The sequence below is a fragment of the Rhinolophus hipposideros genome, assembly GCF_964194185.1.
Source record: "Rhinolophus hipposideros genome assembly, chromosome: 16".
Taxonomy (NCBI): domain Eukaryota; kingdom Metazoa; phylum Chordata; class Mammalia; order Chiroptera; family Rhinolophidae; genus Rhinolophus; species Rhinolophus hipposideros.
Window position 1 is genome coordinate 20,305,519 of NC_138062.1, and position 23,183 is coordinate 20,328,701.

General features: G+C 38.1%; 1 protein-coding gene across 2 annotated transcripts in view; it reads left to right on the forward strand.

Annotated features, from left to right (window-relative positions):
* EDNRA (endothelin receptor type A) overlaps window positions 1–21,588 on the forward strand; it is a 48,926-nt gene extending 27,338 nt beyond the window's left edge. For both annotated transcript variants that reach the window (XM_081077575.1, XM_081077576.1), the window contains 6 exons: window positions 2,427–2,554; window positions 9,765–9,963; window positions 13,147–13,299; window positions 16,986–17,119; window positions 17,543–17,651; window positions 19,069–21,588. In XM_081077575.1, coding sequence (XP_080933701.1) covers window positions 2,427–2,554; window positions 9,765–9,963; window positions 13,147–13,299; window positions 16,986–17,119; window positions 17,543–17,651; window positions 19,069–19,209 — 864 coding nt within the window. In that variant the 3' untranslated portion in view covers window positions 19,210–21,588. The remainder of the gene's footprint in view (window positions 1–2,426; window positions 2,555–9,764; window positions 9,964–13,146; window positions 13,300–16,985; window positions 17,120–17,542; window positions 17,652–19,068) is intronic.
* Window positions 21,589–23,183: the final 1,595 nt, after the last annotated feature.

A 23,183-nucleotide genomic window follows, 5' to 3' on the forward strand; every position in this document is an offset into this window, starting at 1 on the left:
AGAAAACATATATTTGTGTCAAAGAAAGATAATTCTAATGATTATTTGGGTACCCACCGATACCATGATATCCTTCCCTTCAGTCCTTCCTTTACACCTAACCCTAGTTAAAAGTTTAAGCAAGTGTGCAAAAGGGGTTGAGAGAAGGGAATTCTATTGAGATTGAAAAAGCCTGAAACAATCATGCTCAGTTGTGGGTTTTTCTGGATCATGTTTCTTAGCACTTGTCACTTACACTTTCAGAGAATTTCAGAGTCTCCCTTGTTGAGCAAGAAATGTCCTTTTCCTTTTTTCTTTTCCTCGTTGTTGGACGTGTGAATTGTGAAATCCATCCCCATGGATTTTAGGATCCTCTGTGTCTGGGAGTGAACCAACCACAACAGTTCAACTATTCCAAAGCAGATCCTATAACAACTCCTACACATTTTAATTACATCTCTGTTGTCTTTAGTGGAGAATTACAATCCTGGGACAAAACACTAAACTCCAATCCTATAAAAAGTAATTTTCAGGTTTTCTTTTGTTTATGGGGGTGATTCACCCCAGAAATAATGTTTTATGGCTCTACTTGCATAAAGCATTAATAACCAGCCATCACTAACGATATACTTGTTTGTCAGCTTCATGAAAACTGTCAGAGTTAAGGGCAGTATATCTGTGAAAAACCCGTCAGCTGTCCTCGGACAAAAGTTTATGTGGAAATTCTGAGAAGACACCCACCAGGCCTCGTTAGAGTAAGAGGAAGAAGAGACCGGAGGCAAGAATGGATTGAAGGAAAGTGTCCTTTTAGAAAACTATTCAGAAGGAAAGTATGTTTGAAAACTAAAGAAAACTTCTAAAATTAAGTCCTACAGGGTCTTAGCCATAAAAGTAGAGAGTCTTATGTTACTAAATTCTCAAAATGCGTAGGTTCTGACTTTGTATCTATGGGTTACTGGTTTTCCCCCCCCTCTTTCAATGGACTTACGTTAATGACCACATTTACCATGAAATTAAACCTCACACAATCTTTTAGAAGTGGTATTATAGGAATTCAAAGCTCAACTAAGAATTGCTATGGCAATAGGTACCTTGCAAAACAAAAAGAAAAAAAAAAGACGTTTGTCTCGTAGGATAGTGTTTCCTACTGAATGGAGTAAGTTTAAATTCTGAGTCACAACATGGATGGATCTTGAGAGTATAATGCTAAGCGAAATAAGTCAGACAGAAAAAGCAGAGAACCCTATGATTTCACTGATATGTGGTGTATAAACCAAAAACAACAAAAGAACAAGACAAACAAATGAGAAACAAAAACTCATAGACACAGACAATAGTTTAGTGATTACCAGAGGGTAAGGGGGGTGGGGGGAGGGAGATGAGAGTAAGGAGGATCAAATATATGGTGATGGAAGGAGAACTGATTCTGGGTGGTGAACACACAATGGAATTTATAGATGATGTAATACAGAATTGTACACCTGAAATCTATGTAATTTTACTAACAAATGTCACCCCAATAAATTAAAAAAATAAATAAAAGTAAAAAAATTCTGAGTCACTAAGCAAAAATGAGAGAGAAAATCAGTACCATTTTTACTCTTGAAATGGCATCATATATTCAGCAGAGATGCCCTTCCCCGTTTTAAGCAGCTGAACTATTCTGCTCCTAGTACAATACCTACCTAGTTTGATAAAATATGAGCAACTTGCAAGGAACTTTATGTTCTTGCTACTTACCACAGCCACTAGAGGGTGTCTGTCCTTTCCTACCAACAAAGATTTTCAGTTGTCAACGTGGAAGAATAGGTTTTCCTCAAAAGCTACAAATAGATCACAGTAACCACATTTTTCTGTATGATAAAGGGAAGTTTGAGCCCAGATAAAGGTCACTTATGACACACCTACTTAAGCACAAAGGAAAAAGTAAGTTCAAAATGGCTTTCGGTGTTAACAAGTTGACAAAGCCAGTACATCCTAAACCATTTCATTTTCCCCAGTATTCTCCAGATCCATAACCTTGCATTCAGAACTTTGGCTGCTTGCCAAGAGATAATACAACCTTCCAATGCCACTGGTTAAAAATGACTTGCTTTACTCTTGGTTTAGCAAGAATTGCTAAGAGATGACCGCCTACTACTCTGTTAAGCTGTCACCCAAACCCCACACTTTTGCTACTCTTTGAAAAACAGGTGGAATGACTACTCCATATAAGATCAAGGTTTATCTCTTCTGTTGCTATATTTGTTTATCCTTTTCCATATCATCCCAAATTGCTGAGGCTTTAAAATATAAAAATAATAAGAAGAGTAAGAATATTACCGCCATGCTAACTGCAAAACATGATGGGTAATGAACTTTAGAAGACTGGGAGATAATTAGAAATGCGTATCCATGTATTTCACGCCAGGTCTGCCATTTCTTACCACAGTGTCTCCTTTTTTCAGCTGCTGGCTGGGCGCTGGCCTTTTGATCACAATGATTTTGGCGTATTTCTTTGCAAGCTGTTCCCATTTTTGCAGAAGTCCTCAGTGGGGATCACTGTCCTCAATCTCTGTGCTCTCAGCGTTGACAGGTAACGTGGTTCTTTCCCTTTCTCTTTTGTTGGATTTAGAAAATCATTTTTGTCATAAAGAATGGAAGTCAAGGAGCCTTGGGAGTTGGTACCCAGGACAGTTGTAGTTTTAAGTACATTAAAATATTAACAGTCTTGTTCTGTTGATAATTTGCTTTACATATTTGCTGATTATTAGCCATCTTTGGCTCAGGCAATTTCTATCTAGAACATTTTGCCAGTTATGTTTATTTGGCCCCCTTCATTAATTAAAAAGCATGTTTCTCAATATCTGATGTGAGTAGAGATTTGAACAGCCCTTCTGGAAAATAAAATCCTACAAAGGCTTTTGCCTTCTGACCCAGTACTTACTCTTTTTAGGATCCGTTCTAAGGAAACAATCCAAAATTTGAACAGAGAATTCATGAACAAAGATGTTCTTTACAAGATTATTTACAACAAAAAGTTGAAAGCAAACTTATTGCCCCATATTAGGGAAATGGATAAGGATGTTAAACATAATTTATGTGAATACATATATGAATATAAAATTCCTTGAAAGAAATATGATTCATATTATTAGTAGTTACATCTAGGGATGGAGTGATGGGTTTTTGTAATGTTCTTCTATAAGCAGAAAACCTTTTCCGAGTTTATTTACTTCTATTATCTGTTACCCATTTGGCTCATTACTTAATGGCATCTATATATTTTAGTTTTGTCACTTGCACAGCTCATGCCTGTGATCTTTATTATATGCGAACCCTAATTCTCTATGTTTAGACAGCTCTGAAACATCACTACATACAGGCACAGAGACATGAGCAAAGAGGCCTGTGTGAATGGAGACATACAGATACTACATGCCCAGCCCGGAGCTACTTCCATCCCTACTGGGTTTTACAAAAGCACCATCAACAGTGGGAAAATAGTATTTCATTAAAAAAATTAAACTTTGTCCCAAAGTTTAGGTAAAAACCAGATGATAACGAATTTTAGTAGTTACTCAGCATTCTGAAAAAAACTGTGCCTCTGAGGAATCGTCTAACCAAAAGCAAAAGCCAGACAAGAAGAGCAGATAACAAACAAGAATGACAAATAGGAGAATGAACACAAGGAAGACGCCTGGTTCCTACAAACAGCAGAGTCTTTTCTAAGGTAGCTAGGTATCCTCCTCCGAGAAGACAGGCACTGAGGAAAAGAGAAGACAAGAGAGAGGAAACAATTTGCTTGGTTTGATGAGAAACGTAGGCACCTTTTCACTCCTGTAATATATTTTCTTGTTACAAAATTTATAGTAAATTTTATAGTATTATATGGCATGATATAATGGTTCCTTATAGATTTCATATAAATCTATCTAATAAACTTTTTCTTAATTAAAAAAAATATTTTAAGGCACTTACTCCTCAATGACAAGCTGTATAATAAATTATCCCTAGATTGAGGAATTTATAAGTTAGTCCAACAGAGACTTGGGCAGGAAGCGTATGACAACAGACATCAAGAATAAGGCCTTTAGTTTTCATGGTTGTGAAGATATTGACTAAGGAACAAGGGAGAATAAAACATATGAAGGAATTATTCAGACAATGGGATTCCTAAATCATGAAAACCCTCTATTCCTTCTCTAGCTCACACTCTTCTTTCCTGAGGGGAATCTCAGAGGACCATCTTTCTGAGCTTCATCTCCCCAGTAGAACTCTCACTATGGGGTAGGAGGGTGTCCTAGGGAAGATGAGAAGGGGGAGAATGAAGGGATTTAGATCATAGATTCCAATTTCTGGTACAGGTTCACCTCACCCATACATAGCACCCCCATGCATGGAGACAAATGATCTGAACGATCAACCACAAATGATCAGTGGTGTATCAAATGAAACGCTCGTGGTTTAAAGAGAATAATTCAAGCATCTCTTTTATTAAGAGTTGGTCTCAATTCTATATCAAGGAGATAAACCATTTTAAAATTCTACTCCCACAGAAATGTTCCTTAATCCAGGGTTTTCCTTGGTAATAAACTCATTCTTCTTTGTTCCCTGGGTCCTTTATTATTTTTACATTTCACTGACATTGACTTTCAGCTTTGGGACCTGTCTGTACGGAATCTATTTTGACATTTCTACTTCAAAAGCTTTCATCCTAGACCATAGGGTGAATGAATCATTCACATTTAATTCCAGAACTGGACAGAGACAAAGTCAAACACTGGCTACAGAGCAACTTGGGGTCTCATTCTGGGGTCTGTTCTCAATTGCACATAGTTATTCACTTTTTTAATCTTAATTCTATGGTCCAAGTCAGATAACTGGTTAATTTTGCTAGCTCATTTTTCTTTGATAGCAAACTACCCCAAAACTTAGCAGTTTAAAACAACCATCATTTTATTAATATCTCACCATGTCATGGGGCAAGAATTTGGACAGTTCTTCTCTTTGTCATTGGGACTGGGGTCTCTTGATGGATTTCAGGTAGAGGCTGAACTTGTCTCATGGGTCCAAGACTCACATGACTGTCTTGTTGGCAAGAACAACTGGAAATTTGACCTAACAGAGCCCATCTCCCTCTCCATGTAGTCTAGGGCCTCTTAACACATTCTGTCCAGCAGGCTCAGGGCTCCAACGGGGCCCTTGCCGCTCTGCTTCGAGGACAGGCCTGAAACTGGCAAAGCATCATTCCAGGTACACCAGGCTGAAGGACTCAGTTGAAGAAATGTCACAGTATTCACAGCTGTCTTTTCATACACCACACCTCGTTTCTTTCAAAATTCTCCCTGCTAGTATTTTGCCATTAAAGCTCTCTATGGCAGTTGGTTTGTCTAGCACATGAGACATAAATGATAAACACATATTACAAATAGTCAGGCTTGCTGTTAATCAAAGATGTGCAGAGGTGAAGACAGAAGTGCCACTTTGCCTTATGGAAGTAGCAAAAGTGAAGGAAAAATAATAAATTCTAACGTAGGAAGCATTGAGACGCACTTGGTAGGCACTTTTTTTGAGGTAATTCAGTTACCTTTTCATTCCCTTAATTCAGTAATCCCACTCAAGATGAATCCAGGAAAACCATTCAAAAAGAGAAAAAAACTATATGTATAAACATATTTGTAGGTGTATTATTCACACCCTTGAAACACTAGAAATATGATCATAGGAGAAAGATTTAAGTAAATTGTATAAATATCCTGTTAGACTTTGTAGCCATTAAATTAATAAATGCTATGCCTCTGTAGAAACATGAGACTATTTTTACAATGAAAAGTGAATAAAGCTAAAAATACAATTGTAACTGATATGATTATAACATATATTCAAACCATGTTTATGAGAATAGAAATGAACAAAGAATGAGAAGAAACAAAAAACAGGTTTTGTTGAAATAGTATCCTCAGAATTTGTTTTATTTTATACTGTTTTAAAGCACATTCAATAACAAATTTTTAAAAATTTTAATGACCATCGCAGACAATACCTTAAAGATTCAAAAATATGCATTAAATGCCTCTGGCCTTGAAAACATGTAAAAATCTACTTATAGAAATAAACAGTATGTCTATAAACAAACATTTTTACATACATGTAACATGGAATTTATACTTTTAATTTGTATAAATAAGGTGATGGCATGAGAAAAGACTCCCCTGGAGTTGGCAGACCAGAGCCCCGCTCCAGGATCCCCAATTTCACTGGACATCAGGCAGAGCATGTGACAACACACCTGTCCTCAGACTCCCCATGGGAACACAAAGGGGAAAAAGATCCCCCCAAAGGTCCCTCCTGGTTTTTAATGTATTTGGTTGCAGGATTCTAAAAGTATTAGCTCTTTATCTGTTGTCTAATTCATGGCTGGCTCAAAAAATAAGAAAATGCACACGAAAGAAATGTCGTGTGCTGTTGTCTTGGGCCAAGAAAGACAAACGCATGGTAAGGAAACGAAGATGCTCAATTCAACAGACATTAATTTGGCACCAGTTTGTCTAAATATTGTGACCAACATACAAACTGTCTGCCCTATGGAGCCTATGTTTTAAAGGGAGGGATGGACATAGACAATAAACAAAAACTATAAATAAAATATTTGGTTGGTCACATGGTAGTAAACGTTACGGAGAAAAATAAATCAGAGTGAGCAGGACAGGTTAATTTTGTAGTGGAAATTGACCGTTTTAAGTAGGGTGCTCAGGGAAGGCCTCTGACAAAACACAATTGAGTAAAGAAGAGGAGAAGCAGCTTTGGGGATCCCGGTAGGCATTCCCATTAGGGTGGGAAACCACTGGGGGATTTGGGCAGAAGGGCGATGTGAATGATTTATGTTTTCACCCGCTGACTCTGGTTTCTGTGTTCAGGGTAGATTGCAGTGGGGCAAAGTGGATGTAGGGAGACCAGTTAGGAAGCTATTGTAGTAATCCAGGCAGGATGATAACAGGTGAGATGGTGACACGTGGTTGCATTTGCATTTATCTTGAAGGAAGAGGTTACAGGGTTTGCTGAAGACTTGGTTGTATGGTGGGAGAGAAAAAGGGGAGTGAAAGCTAACTTCAAAGTTGTGGCCTGAGATGGTAAAGGCTGGAGAGAGGGCAGCTTTGGGATCAAGGAAGGAGACCAGGAGTATGGTTTGGTGAGTTTAAATGCATATTAGATATCCGAATAGAGATCTCAATTAGGCAGTTGGATATACAAGGCTAGAGTTAGAGGAGAGGTTCTAGGCTAGAGTTATGAATTCGATAATTAATTATCAGTATATAGATAGTTTAAATGATACTAAATCCATGAGACTGAATGGGATCACAAAGAGGAGTGGGCAGGATCCAGCCAAGGAAATGAGAAGGAGTGGCCAGTAAAGCAGGAGGAAATCCAGGAGAATGAAGAAGAAGCCAAGTGAAGAAAGCATTTCAATGAGGAGGCATTATTTCTGGAATATCAGTTATGGGGGGCTAGGTATACACTTGCAGATTTTCTATGGCAAGGGCAGATATCATATATAAATATAAATGTAAATATAAACACAAATACATACACACACAAACACACACACACACACACACACACACACACACTGACTAGACTGAAGGCTATTTATAATCACACCTAGTAAGGAGAACATATTTGTGTATATGTGTGTTGTGTGGTTATACTCCATAAAAATCATGTTTGGAACATCCAATACTTCTTATTTTCCATACCTTTCACCACCTTCATCCTCACAAACGATTGCTTCTAAATGCTTTTGTGGTTGTTATCTCATGGAGGTTTTATCAAGATCAGTGTGATTACAAAAGGAAATATTCTAATTCTCAGTTGTGTGGGTTAAGAAGGAGCAGACTGCTTATGAATCATTTGCTAAACTAGACTATGAAAATACTTCTATTTATTTTTAAATGTTCAGTTTACACTGGATTATAGGCATAATATTCTGGGAACTGACAGCACATCATACAATGAAGATGGACTGTGAATATATTCATCATCAGAACACATTTACCACATTTTCTTTATTAAACCACTTTCTACCCCCAATACTGCCCAAGAAATCTGGATTTCTCACTCCCTTAGGAGATAAAGTGCTTTTATTTAAATCACCTTCCCTGATAACTGATCTAAGAAGAGAGGAGAAGAAATAGATATAACTCATTGACAGCCTCGGGATATAGACATCCAGTCTCCATTCCTTTTAGCTTTTACTGAACCTCAGGCTGCCAGTCTAATAAGGCAACAAAGAAAAGTAAACAGAAATGGAAAGCAAAATAAATAGCAGTCTTTATCCCACTGGAAATAACCATAAATTTAAAAATGCAGTGTTGGCCATATTGTAAAAGGATTTTTTGTTTGCATAGCTGTATTTTATTCCATTCTAAAGTAATATCTGGACTTCTTTAGAGAGTCTTATTGTACACCAATCTTATTTACCCTAAAAATCTTTTGTAAAACATTTCTCCAGCAAATTGTTCTGTATATAAGCCGTGTGGCACCATCATGCATACCAAAACTATAGGTTCTAATCTACAGTGAAGAACAACAGAGCATAACTCCTGGAGGCTCTATTTTCTCAGATGTACCTTGCAGATGTACTGAGACAGAACACTAAATATAAGTGATAGGGGCTCATATTGGTGGATATGGGTAGCTCGTAGCTCGCCTTGTCTTTGCTGAATAATCTTCCACATGATGTCACACGTCCTGTGAACCCATGTGCACCTGTCTCCAATGCCTTGGTCTGTTTTACAACCTTGTTCTGCCATTATCAAATGAAGCTATAAAAAGAGAATGTTTCCTTTCCATTACAACAGCAACAAAAATTTCAAGAATGAAGCCACAAAAATACCATACTACATCCCAGATCCCTTCTCAATAGTAAGTCTAAAAGTAGTTAGCGGCAGACCATCACATCAGGTCAAAGAGCAGAGTTACAGAAACCAAACTTTCTTTCGACTTAACATTTAAATGTGATTATTTTCACAAAAACATTAAAGTAAGAAATAAGGTAAATGCAATGTCTCAATGCTAATTGTTTTTTAATTGATACAATTGATATAAATGTTCAGTAACATTTATATTCTATACTTTTGTATGAACCATTCTTTTCTATTATACTATAAACCCTAGAGATTAGAAATCAAGGTATCTTGAACTCATTTTGAGATACTTTAGCACAGGACCATAATGGGAGAGATAGTCATTCTTTGACAGTTAGCAGAAATATTAATTTACTAAAACTGCCACTGGATACAAGCCCAATGTGCTCATGTTTTGAGGGTAGAAGAAGAGAGAAAATGATGGAATATCTATGGTCACTACTCCTTTAAGGATATCTAACTCTACTTCATAGATAAATTTCAAGTTTTTTAATATATAAAGAGGAATAAGATATTACCATAACAAGGAACAACAGCTTTCACTATACTTTCCATCATCCAATATTTCCCCCAGCTTAAAAAACATAGACACACCTATCTGATGCTGCCACATTGTAAACTCACATGATTTTGCTGGACCCCAAATGAAGACCTCAGACTCAGACCTGCCAGTCAACTGATTTCCAAGTGGGTGGGCCTCTTCATGGCCACACTTGTTTTTCACACCAGGACTCACAGAACGTTCCTAAAAAGCCGGAGGGAGGAGACTTTCAGCATTTAAACATTTTTAATTGAAGTGACTTAAAGTTTCCTAACAACTTCATTCCATTGCCCCCCTGGTTTTTTTGTTTATTTATGTTTGTTTGTTTGTTTGTTCAGGTACAGAGCGGTTGCCTCCTGGAGTCGTGTTCAGGGAATCGGGATTCCCTTGATCACTGCCATCGAGATTGTCTCCATCTGGATCCTTTCTTTCATCCTGGCCATCCCTGAAGCAATTGGCTTCGTCATGGTGCCCTTTGAATACAAGGGTGAACAGCACAAAACCTGTATGCTCAATGCCACATCCAAGTTCATGCAGGTAGGCATAATTCCCAGGGAATGAACCAAGACTTGTTGATGCCTCTACAGTGCCCAGTGTGGTTTCATTCCGCTGGCTCAGTCAAATATTCTTCAGTTGCATGACAAAAAAAAAAAAGATGTTAAACCAGAGTTTCGCACAACGGAACTATTGTGTTTTTACTCTTGTACTGTAGCACAACTATAGACAAAACTGTTGTTTGGCACCAAACAACTCAGAATTCTGAAATAATTTACTAAGAAAAAGAGACAGAGGTGTATGTGTAAAGTACTATTTGTTTTTATAATAAGGAATACAGCACAACGTTTTCCATCTGACAGACATGCTGATACTTATTTTATGTTACTTTGGGAAATGCATGTTGCTCAAACATTTTTTTAAAGATAGATTTACTAACTCAAAGTAGGAAGGCATATTTACATGTACTTATATTAGTACAGATTCTATGTGTAATAAACAAATATAAATTTGAAGAAATTTTTTTAAAAAGTATTCGGTTTAACAAATTCAGTTGTTATTTAATACACCTGACCACACTAATGTTTCTCTCAAAAGCTTAATCACATGACTGAGTGTATTGGGAAGCATGTTTAAAATGCATATTTCCTTTGCAAAACTAGTCAAATGTGGACTGAGGGAGAAAGCCAAAGCATAACTATTTCTCCTACATCAGCATAATTTAGTGCTTTGATCTAAGTTTCATGCAGTTCAGATTCCACATTTTAATCACTTACAGACATCTCAAGGTATGTTTTCCTAACTTGGAAAATTCATAAAATTAGTGGTTTTACAGTTGACCATTTATCCTGCTTAGATTTCTTGTTTTAAAATTAAAATTATTCAGGAAAGCTGCCAAACTGACAAGCTTAAAATTAAGGTCTTCTGCTTATCTGCTGACTTTTTTATTAAGTCGAATCTCCATGGTGAAAAACAAACTAGTCAATAGGAGGTTATCAGAATTTGGGCTGTGTAAATAAGCAATCGAAATACTTCTGACTAGAAAAGAAAAAGAAAAAAAGAAATATTCTGACAAAACATTGGAGAGAAGAGGCTCCATAGAAAAAGGAGATTACTAATCACTAGAACTGGCCATGGGATATTTCATAGTGACTGAGTCTCCAGTATAGAGAGGTCAAGCAAAGGGTGGCTGCCATTCAGGCAGGGGGCGCCCGGAGGGTTGCCACAAAGGGTCGGAGTTTGAACTCGTCATTTTTTTTATATCTAGGGTGCTCTTTCTTCTCCTTTCTTTTTTCCCCTAATTTTATTCCCCCTCTTTGTTCCATTCTTTCCTCCTCAACTTTGCTCTCAGGTGGACTGGAGGGAGGCCCCTCCATACCTTGGCTGATGACATCAGTTCAAAAGCAATGTGTGACCCCTTTTCTCTACAGGCTTCTGCCATGGAGGGGGCAGGGCACTCCACCCATGCCCTTCAGGGGTCAGCTTCCAGACCCTCTGCAGCTGCTTGGTGTTCACACCAGCCAGTATGCACCTGGATGAGGGGGTACAAACTGAAGAGGGGCTTAAAGGAGTGTTTGTGCTGGACTTTAACAAAAAGAGAGTCCTTCAGTTTTGTTATTATTGACTGTTTTTCAAGTTCAGTACTGAAATCTTTCTACAGTGTGAGGTGAACAGGGAAATATTTGTATAAACAGATCTGAATAAACCAACTCTTTTGGGAGTTTGTACTTAACCTGAGGATAAAATTCAGGGGTCCATGAATTTGAGTGGAAAATCAATTGCATGTGTATTTTCACTAACTTCTAACTGAAATTTATCATTTCCTTTTATTATGCATGTAGCCAACAAATCACAATAGTATTTAACAGTACCATGATGTTTTTCACTAATGCAAATAACAGACATTTTCACACCAAGTAATAGTTATATAATCTTGAAATATCATTTATGCTCATCATAATTGCTTCAACATTCTGATAGATATTAGAACCATCATTAGATTTGTCATTTAATTTGTTAATAAACACCTATATTGCTGTATTATAATTTTGTTTTTAATATTTTGATGCTGTTTCTATTAACTGGTTTCTATTCTAATCTTACATATTTTATTATACATGGAAAAGTCTTGTTCTCAGAAAGGATTACAGTCTTCGCCAGATTTCCAAAGGGGTCTATGGCATAAAAATAGTTAAGAACCTTTGCCCAGAACTTTTTTTTCCTCAGGAACCATTTATAGATTATTTTAATAGACATGCTATAAATGTAGCCAACTGGGCCTCTTTCTATATTCAGAAACTGTCCAGTTTTTCACAGAGCAGCATGATTAGTTTTCACTGTGGGAACGGAGATATCACAGGAGGCTGCATTATCCTTAGTAAATAAACAGTCTAGAGAAACAGAATAAGGAAAGGAAAAACATTTCTTCCCAAGTTGGTGATTAATTTAGTGGGAGAAAGAATTTGGATATAATTTTCAAATTTCCATTTTTATAGGGTATTAAATTTTCTCCTTTAAAAAGACATAAAACTGAATAATCCTGGTATTTGCAAATCCTACCCAGAGGGAGATAATGCTAAATGCGCCTTCAGATAAGGTACTGTCTGGATAGTCTCCAGGTGGTCAGTATTAAAAGACAATGAGAAGGGGCACGGTTATTGATGGCTCACAGAGGTTGGCTACACGGCAAGCATACCAGGCAAAGCGTTAACTCCCAGTAACCAAAGCTACACAGATAAGTCATTCGTACAGAACCTTTCCTGTTTCCAAACAAGATATTTACGCGAAGTACACTTTGACCATAACAGTCAAAAGTAAACCAGGCACTAGAAAATTTTGAGGCTCATCAATAAATAAAGATAAATATATATTGTGTATGTCTCAGAATCACGTTTTGTTAAGGGTTGGAAGGGAATGATTTTTATTGTTTTGGGCTCTTCCATTGTCTAATTAAAACCAACTTCAGTTTATTAAAAAAAAATCTTGGTCAGAATAATTTTTTTAAATGCAGTTGTTTATTTTTCATGTGCTATTATAAAGCCAGGATAATTTCTAGAGGTTCCAATATAATTGCTTGGAGCACCACCCTCAAGCCCATCATCACAACCAGAGAGCGTGAATATACAAACTTATGTACAAGCATGAAGATTTGAAGCCCTGGAGGTACTGCACAGTTACTCGACATTATAATACCCTCCTTCTTTCTCTTTTCTCTTCACTTTACAGTTCTACCAGAATGCAAAGGACTGGTGGCTGTTCGGGTTCTATTTCTGCATGCCCTTGGTGTGTACCGCCATCTTCTACACCCTTATGACTTGTGAGATGTTAAACAGAAGGAATGGAAGCTTGAGAATTGCCCTCAGCGAACATCTCAAACAGGTGAACCTAATAAGATCATGAAACTCTGGCCAAGACTGTTTTGTCCTTGACAACCAAAGAACTACACAAATGCTGTATTTAGCATATTCGGCCTGATTTCCTCAAAGGAAAACTAATGTCTTACTTGGCTGTATGTCTTGTTTCCTTAATAGTTATAGTTTTAGGAATTCCTTTTGTGAAATAGGGAGCCTACTGTGAAACAGGTGGCCCTGAAAGCTGGGTCCAAAAAGAGAGGAACTATTCATTTATTTTGCCAAGAGTGTATTGATCATGTGTGTTTGTGTTTGTGTACATCGTGTGACTTAGAGCTGTGCCAGGATGGAAAGAAGCATATGAATGACTTTCTCTCCTAGCAGGCTTGGCAGTCTTGTGGAAACATGACACTGTTGGGAAACAGAATCACAGGGTATGGCCAAAGTAGCCCATGCTATGGAAAGCCAAAGAGGATAGAAAATAAAGTCATGGGAAACAATGAAGGGATTGAACTGTTCATGGAGGATAAATGGGTTTGATGGGAAAGAAGAGGACAGAGAATATTTTGGGGATGGGGGGGCAGGAATCTAGTTAGAACAAACATGGCATGGGCACTACATATTTGGGGAGTAGGGAAGGAGATGAACCTCATTAGAACATCAACCACATCAAAGGTAAGACTCTTGATAGGAAATGGGATTGGGTACATAAGATGTCAAATTTTGGAGGGCCCAAAGTTCTAGAAGGAATTGGAACTAGTCAACAGGACACTGCTGTTGGTCTTTTCTGGGCAGCAAACAGAGAAAACTGTGGGTCTTATGCTTGCTGGCTCTGTGACATTGGGTACGTTGCTTAATCTCTCTGAGCTCCTAGTCCCTTGTAAATTGTATATAATAATACAGCCAGGGTATTACCTAATGCTTGTAAAATGTCTGATAGAATCCAACTCATAGTAAGAATTCAGAAAATGTTGATAGATATTAATTCAAAGAATAAAACTAGGACTGTAGGTAAGTTCTGTCTCAACAGAGAAGTATATAAAGACAACCAGGCACACCAAAAATTAATGTTTGTTGTTGATGGAGCCTGTAGGTCTACCCTATGATTATCATTAACAAGCATCATTCTTCATCAGCAACTTGTTTCAACAACTGTACTGATGTTTCTGAGCTTTAGCTCCTTATCTGTAAATTGGGCATAATTACATATAAATCAATATTACTGTGGAAATCAAAGGAATTAATGTGTATGCACATACTTTATAAAACCTAACATGCTATACAAATGCTAGCTATTATCTTCTATTGACATTTAACAGGAATATTATATTGAGAAAATTTAGCATGACTTTTTTCAAGCATAAAAAAAAATGCCAAGTATTCCACATGTGAATCATATTAAGTAATTATTGCCTTTCATTCCTGCAGTGGAGTAATTAATTAAAATAGATTTTTGAAAAACAGTGTTTTAAATGTTGATTTTTGCATCAGGACTATGATTGAGTCTGTTTAAGTTGTAAGTAGTATCTGTTCTGAAAATAATGAAATAGGGGTTGGGAGCAATAATAATATGATGCTGCTTCACATTTACATAGCGTTTTTTAAAAGTTTCTGAAGAGCATTTTTATGTCATTCTCTTATTTGATTCCTCCAAGCATGCTGGGAGAGAGGCAGGACAGATACTACTTTTATTACACAGGTAGTTAAGAGATTGACTCAATCCAATGGAGATTAGAACCCAAGATTTGGTCTTCACGCAGTAAACATTCCCTTGTGTCACCCTCAAAGCTATAGTAGGTTCTAAGAGCAGGAGAGGAAGCGTGGCTGGAAGGCCTGCAAGTGCCACTGTGGAGGAGCTCACTCAGAGTGTAAGGCCCTGCCACTGTACCCTTTTGGGCTCTTGGACTTGTTTCTTGCATGGTTTCTCACATTTCTCTTCATTATACTGAGAACAACTTTATCAGTTAGGGATTGTATTTGGATGCTGGTAGCAGAAAACCCAAAATAATATTAAGTAGACCAAGAAAGGGTTTCTCTTTCTCCCACAGCAAAAATTACAGATGTCATTGGTTCAGGAGTAAAGGGACTCTTGCAGGGGTCCATTGTTGTGCGGACCTTTTCTTCGGTCTTGGCAGACAGCGGCTTTAGCTCTGCCCTTGTATCTGATTTCCAGGCAGCAAGAAGGGGAAGACCATAGATCACATGAGTGTGTGTGCACCAAAGGAGTGCCCCCCCCCCACTTTTAAGCTGCTTTACAGAAAAACCCCACACAACAATTTCTACGTAATCGAACCGATCAGAACTGTGTCAGGTGACACAGTTCATGCACATGATTAGGCCAGGCCCCCAGGCTGCTGTAACAAAATCAAGGATCTGACTGATAGTAAGGGAAACAGGAGAATGGATATTGGATAAGCAAATAGTGGACTGTCATGGCACGTTACCTTTTAAAGGGGTTATCCTCTCTGAAGATATGCTCAGGGGAGGAAACCTCTCCCCAACACCCTCCGTTTTTATTTTTCTGGGCACAGTGTCTTTCTGTATACACAAAATGACCCCTTTAAAATGACACCCCATTCCTGCAGATTGGAATCCTTTATTTCTCTTAATCATCGTTTGGTTTAAGTGTTTTCTGAAGCCATATCCCAGCTAGGCCCAGTAACCCTGAAAGATTCAAGAATTCCCGGTTCTTTGAGCAAGTATAGAAATTTGTGACAACTGCCCCCAAATCTTCTTAAGTAACTCTATTAATCATATGGGTTTATTATAGGTTTCTCATACTTAATGGTATATGCTTTGGGTTGAACCAGCATTACCCTTCCAAACCCTGTTTTCAATCAGTTTTATTTTGACATTACCTGACCCCAGTTACAGACAAATTGCATTTTATGTTCCTAGTTAGACTTCTAAACACATGCACTATAATACTCAAGCATAATGCACACAAATTACCGGTTGCAGATAATTCCTAACCCCTGATCCTATGCAGACTTGAGAGCATGGAAATCTTCAACTGAAGTCAGTCCAGGGTCAGCATGTCCCCGTTTTTCTAACCATCGTTGCTGATATTCCTTTATCCTCATCCCTCTGTTTGTAAATGACATATCTTTGGGAACTAGATGTCATTGACAAAAGAACTTTAAAAGCAAAACATATCCCAATGCTAGCTTTCTTCAAGATCAAGAAATATAAAAAAAAACATTGCTGCTGCTTTTTCTGTTCTATTTCCTACGTCTATTTTGTTTTCCAAATGTCCCTGCAGATTTGTTCATTCTTTACCTTGGTCGGTTCAGTCAACTTGACTGCCATGCTGTCATGAACGCCAGTTAGTTACCTGTTATTGAGGCTTTTAGCTAACGCTTTCCCCCAAACATTCACCCCCCCACACACACAGACTCAGCCATAGTGTTGGCTCAACTCTAGCTAGCTCATGCCTCTGTTCTGACACAGAACCTCTGCCCTGGCCCTAATAACCAGCCTGAAGCCACCACTGTCCTCCCTGGCACCTGCCCAAAAGAATCATTAGCGACTCCTGGATCATAAAGTTGGACTCTGAATCTCAAAGAGATGGAGGCACTTTGAGGCAGGCTGTTCTGTCTCCTCTTTGAGCTCTTCTCTCTCTCTGCTCTCTGCTACTTCCTTGTTTTGTACTTCTTTTATCTAGTAGAAAAACACTGCACTTACGGCACTTTTTCCCCCCTTACTTTCCTTCAGCGTCGAGAAGTGGCGAAAACGGTTTTCTGTTTGGTTGTAATTTTTGCTCTTTGCTGGTTCCCTCTTCATTTAAGCCGCATTTTGAAGAAAACGGTGTATGATGAGAAAGACGAGAACCGATGTGAATTACTCAGGTACAATCCTACGTACTCGTCAGGAAATTGCAGTTTCTCTGATTTTCACATATACAATAATACTTTTACAAAACCATCCAATCTGCATTCTCGTTCGCTCTGAAAATTAAAACTGCGAAGTTGATTATTTTTTCTTTAGCTGACATAGCCCATAACTGATCCCAAAAGGTGTGCAAGCCATGTCTGTAATTGTGCTGATGCCCTCCTGGGGCTGTGCATAAGGGTTTGAGCTAACCCAGTGGCTGGCAAATGTTCTGCAGAAATAGAACTGCCACTTAAACAAGCACTTTAAAAATATTCTGACTGCCACCTATAAGAAATGGCTTCTGGGCAAGAAAAATGCTTATTCTAGAAATAAATGCTACTTTTCAGATTTAAAAACATTATGTTCTAATTAGTCTCCTCAATTTTCTTTTGCTCTAGTTTCTTGCTGCTCATGGATTACATCGGTATGAACTTGGCAACTATGAATTCATGTATAAACCCAATAGCTCTATATTTTGTGAGCAAGAAATTTAAAAATTGTTTCCAGGTAAGACTGTTTTGCAAATATTTTTAAGAGCAACCAAATAAGTATATTAATTAGCTCACAGGCATGGCTAAGTCCATTTGAAAATATTATTTTCATCAGCTGTACTATTCAGCAGAGAAGTGAAAATCATATTTTGTTACTCAGAAAGAAAGTCAGATTGTCAGCATAACAGACAAGCAATATCGATTCAGACAACGAAGTATTCAGAGGTTAAAATTAAAAATAACTTAATAACATGCCAATTCCGTACCCTCCTTTAAAAATAAATGCTCGAATGTGCGCTTCAGGCCACATAGAATACATAAAACCTATTCATGCCTTATGTTGTCTTAGACTTCAACAAAAAGTCTCAATAAAACATAAACTCTATTGTTAAGAAAGCTCTTGCTAAATGCTACTTAATAATATATTTAGTGATAGCCTTTTCAAGGAAAATAAATGCTTATTGCTCTGGAAATCTGAACTCATGTAGTTACATTCGAAATGAGTTTCCTTCTGTTCATCAAACCTCCTTGTAGCTAAGCCAGCCCATGTCCTCCAGAAGCTTCAAGTTCTTATCAATGTGTCATTTTTCCAGTTCCTGGCATGATTTTAGCAGAGAACTCATCCTAACTGGATTCTGTTATCTCTGGCCCGGATGTTTAACTTTAGTTTATGGTACTTCTTCGGAAGAGTAGCATAGAGGTCAAGGGTGCAGGCTCTGGAAGCAAACAGTCTTGATTTACATCACAGCTCTGCACTTATTAACGGACAAACCCAGGTCCCGGTGGGGCCATTCCTGCTTCCTCAGTTTACTCCTCTCATATGTAGGATTCAATGGGTTAAATTATGTTAAGTGCTTGAAACAATCAGTGCTCAATATGAGCTTACTGTTAGCCAAGATAGAGGGGAGAGGAAAAGCACAGCGACTGCCTGGGGAACTTAAAATCTAAAAGGAGACAGACATGTATTAACCAAGAATCACACAAATGGATGAACCTTTGTAGTTTCATCTACCTTGGTAGGGAAATAGCACCTTCCACCTAAGGCTGTTGTGAGCATCAGACAAGAAGCCCAACAAAGAGCCACAGGTGGGACCCACACACTGACTATGCCAGGCCCCTCCGACCCCTTCCTCCCTCATACCCACCCCAAGTCAGAGCACTCTCCCTCTGGCCACAACTGCTTCCCTTCCTCTTTGTGTTGGTGAATAGACTTAAAAGGACAAACAAAGGATCTATTTCTCATCACTAGAATGGACCGTTTTCCTTCTCCCTAGAGGTTACTGTCTCCGTACCCTCAGTTACTGGGAAGGCTCGCATTCTGCCTCAAAGGCACGTGGGCATTGACTCCTTGTTAGTGGGGGCCCGAAGCCTCTGTGTCCTGCTGGGGACAAGCTGATGGGCTCACGTCATTTACCATCTGTTCCTTCTCCCAGTCTTGCCTCTGCTGCTGCTGTTACCAGTCCAAAAGCCAGACGACCTCTGTCCCCATGAATGGAACAAGCATCCAGTGGAAGAACCACGAACAAAACAACCACAACACAGAGAGGAGCAGCCACAAGGACAGTATAAACTAAACTTCTGAAGAAACACTCATCAATATTCCTTCAAACCTTAGTGGAGACAAAAAATTACACAGCAACGCTGTCTCCAAAAATCTCTTCTCCCATGACTCAGTCCCACCCTCAGAAAATACTTTCCAAAACATCAGAGTGAACTCGTTTATACCCACAAGTTCAATGAATCTTACTTCTTTAATTTATCTAATTTACATATTCTACGTGTTATATTCAGCACTAAAAAATGGTGAGAGTTGGCAGGGGGAAAGGAGACAGGGAAATGAAACCAGAAGGATATTTACTACTTGTACATGAAAATACTTTTCAAGTACGTGACTAATGTTCGTGGCAGTTCTGTCAAACGTTCAGTGAGAATTGGTCGCCATGAATGTTTAGAGATTATAAAAAGGTTTTCTATTTTTTTAAGTGATTTTTTTTTCCCAAACACAGTATGGGTTTAAGTCACCTTTATTTGAAATGACATTCGATGCCAATATTTTTTAACTGCATAGTAGCCTAAAAATGATTAGTTGAGTTTACTTACATATATTTTTGGGGGAAAAAAGTTAAAAAGACTTCAGGTGAGCAATTAGGTTAATGTTTCTCGTGCTACTGTTTTATTTTTAAACCATGTTCAGTTACAATAAACAGAGTCACTTAAAGCACAGACTGACAACCATATATGCAGTTTAATAGCTGCTATTCAAAAATGTTTAAAGAACCTATATTTCTTAATGGTGTTCATTACAGGAGATCTTGCACATAATTTATGTTAAATTTAAAAATAATGCTTGAATCAAATATTTCTGTTTTTCATAAGCCCAATCTTTTTTTAATGTCTTTTGTGTAAAATCAATATCATTTACCAAAATGTAAACATACATGTCATTAAACTATGCCTAAGACTTCCAGTGCAATGCATAGAAGTCTAAAGCACACCTAGGAGGAAAGGATTCAATAGTCTTAGAAGATTTGGAAATTTTCATTGAGTATTTTAGTAATAGTAGCATGTACATGTATGTATATATACATATATATACATATATTCAGACATCTGTACATTATGTATTATGAATATATATACATTATACATATCACCTCATATTCTCTTGATTTATCTTAAATTGTTAATTGGCAGTAAGACATTTTTGGTCATTCCTTTTTCCATACAGGAAACATAATTTCAAAGTGGCCAACGGAGTTTATCATGTCAGTGAAATACAATTACCCCCAAATGCCTCCATGAGCTATATAGTTTTTCACTTCTCCAGGTCTCCAGTATGGACTTAAACACCTCCCCCACCCACACTACTTACATGGTCACCATTTCAAAGGGCCCACACTGACTTTGGCTGGGCATTTCCAAGTTTACAGACTGTGAGTATAGCAGAAAATCTTTTACTGTGTGTATATAAATATATATAAACTGTACATTTCTTTTAGCCAATTTTTCTGTGATTGTCTCTGTGGAATGTATCTGTGTGTATGATATATGCATGTATGTAATGGGATGCATGGACATGTAACCGAATATGAATGCCCTGAAAGTGTGCCGAAGCATGCACACTGAGTGAGATCCAGGTGGTTGTCCATCGTGACAACTGGCCTCGCTCAGTTTCAATCTCTCTGTGTTCGTAAGTCTTATGACCATGTCACCATTACAAATGGAATATAAGAGGTATGCAAGGGGATGGGCCATGGGCTAACAATGAGGTTTTGTTTGTGTGTTTGGTTTGTTGGTGGGTTGGTTGGTTGGTTGGTTGGTTGGTTGATTGGTTGGTTTGATTAAGCAGTATTCGAGGTTGTAGTTTTTTCGTGTGCTGGAGCAAAAGTCATTATACTTTGAAGTATTCTATTGTCCTAATCCTCAACTCAATGTGGTGATGAGATTTGACAAGTGGTCTGATGTTTCTATCAGACTACACCAGACCGATTACTGATGTTCAATTAGCTAATGATTTGTTGGGCTGTATTTTAGCACAGTCAAGAATAAATCATATCCTGTTCCAGATGATCCAATTGCAGGGCTTCTTTATGGGTTAGCAGTGAAAATCCATGATTCTACTGGTACATCACATGCAGTGATATATACCTAGAATATAAGCCATAGGTTCACATTATATTGTTTAGGCAATTGCCTTTTTTTAAAGATGCTTGTCTATTGCATGTGAAGAATGCATTTTGTAAGTTCAGAAAGTCATAGATTTCTGAATAACCACAAAGGCTTCAATGTACATTTTTGTTTATGCACCGGTAAGTAACTGTGGTTTAGCAGGAAGATTTCCAATTTCTACTCTTATCATATCTTTCCAAAGAAATCTGTAGAAATGAGCCAGAGGCCAAAGCACTGCATTGGCATTGGCCTGTAAGTATACAATAAAAGTTTACAGAAGCCTTATAAGTGTCTTTTCATTTTTACATAGTTCTTTAGAGAAAATGGTTGTTATGCAATGCCTATCACAAATCTCTCCCTAGGATAGCCAAGCCAGCAATTTTACTTCCAGACAGATACTTCCTAACTGCGCTATCGTCTCAACAACTCTCTCATTCATTCTTTCAGTTACCTTTCCAGTACATTATACCGAGTATCTACTATGCCCTAGGAATTCTTCTAGATACGGGGGCTAGAGCAGTGAACAAAACAGGAAAAGTTCCTGTTCACATGGAGTTTGAATCCTAGAGGAAGGAGTTGGAAAATAACAATCACAATGCATAAAAACAATATGTCAGGTAGATACCTGGGGGAAGAGATTTATATATATCCAACTGCTTATATGATATCTCCAATTGGATGGCTAACAGACCTACTATATCTAAAACTAAGCTCCTGGTAGTTCTCTAACCTAAGCCATCATAATAGCCCTCTGCTCATGTATTAGGGTTCTCCAGAGAAACGGAGTCAATAGACTGTGTATGTGTGTGTATGTGTGTGTGTGTGTGTGTGTGTACATACAAGTATATATAAATGTATATGTATACGAGTATATACATGTATATATGCACGTGCGTGTGTGTATTTGTAAGAGAAGATTTGTTATGGGAATTGGTGATTATGGAGGGTAAGATATGCTATGATCTGCCAGCTGCAAGATGGAGAACAAGAAAAGGTAGTGATATAATTCAGTCCAAGTCCAAAGACCTGAAAACAAGGGTAGCCAATGGTGCGACTCCCTGTCTGAGGCCATAAGCCTGAGAACTGTGGAGCAGCCTGCTTGCTGGTATAAATAAGTTCCAGATTCCAAAAGGACCAGGAGAGCCAATGTCCAAGGGCAGGAAAAACAGGATGTCCCTCTTGAAGAAGAGAGAGAGAATTCACCCTTCCTTTGCCTTGTTTTCTCTTTAGGCCCCTATAGATGGATGATGGCAGCCCATGTTAGTGAGGGCTGATCTGCTTTATTCAGTCTCCTCATTCAAATGCTAACCTCTTCAGGAATCACCCTCACAGACATACCCAGGAATAATATCTTAACCAGCTCGCTGGGCATTCCTTAGCGCACTCAAGTTGACACATAAAATTAACCATCACCTCTCAGTTACAGACAGCTCCATCCTTTGAGTTGTCAGAATAAACACCTTGAAGTCATTTTCCATTCTTTTCTTTCACACTTTATACTTAATGCCTCAATAAATCCTGACATCCCTATCTGCAGAATATATCCAGAACCTAACCATTTCTCTCTCTCTCTGCCTCTACCATCCTTTCCTGAGCCACCAACATCTCTTGTCAGGATACCTGCAATAGGTTGCTATCATGCCTACTGTTTTCCAGCCTTGTAAACACCATACTATCATTGGGCCTGCATCTCAAACCCTGTAAATGGTCTAGAGGTGTTCACATTTCCAAGCTTCGTTGCCCAACATCCCCTGGGAGTTTTCTACTACAAACAAAAGTAAGAAAGAGCCCTTTCCCACTGTGACAAACCTGGGAGGTTATGAGCCTACAGGCTACAGGACACTGTAGTTCAGGCTTTATGAAGGTCAATTGAGATTGT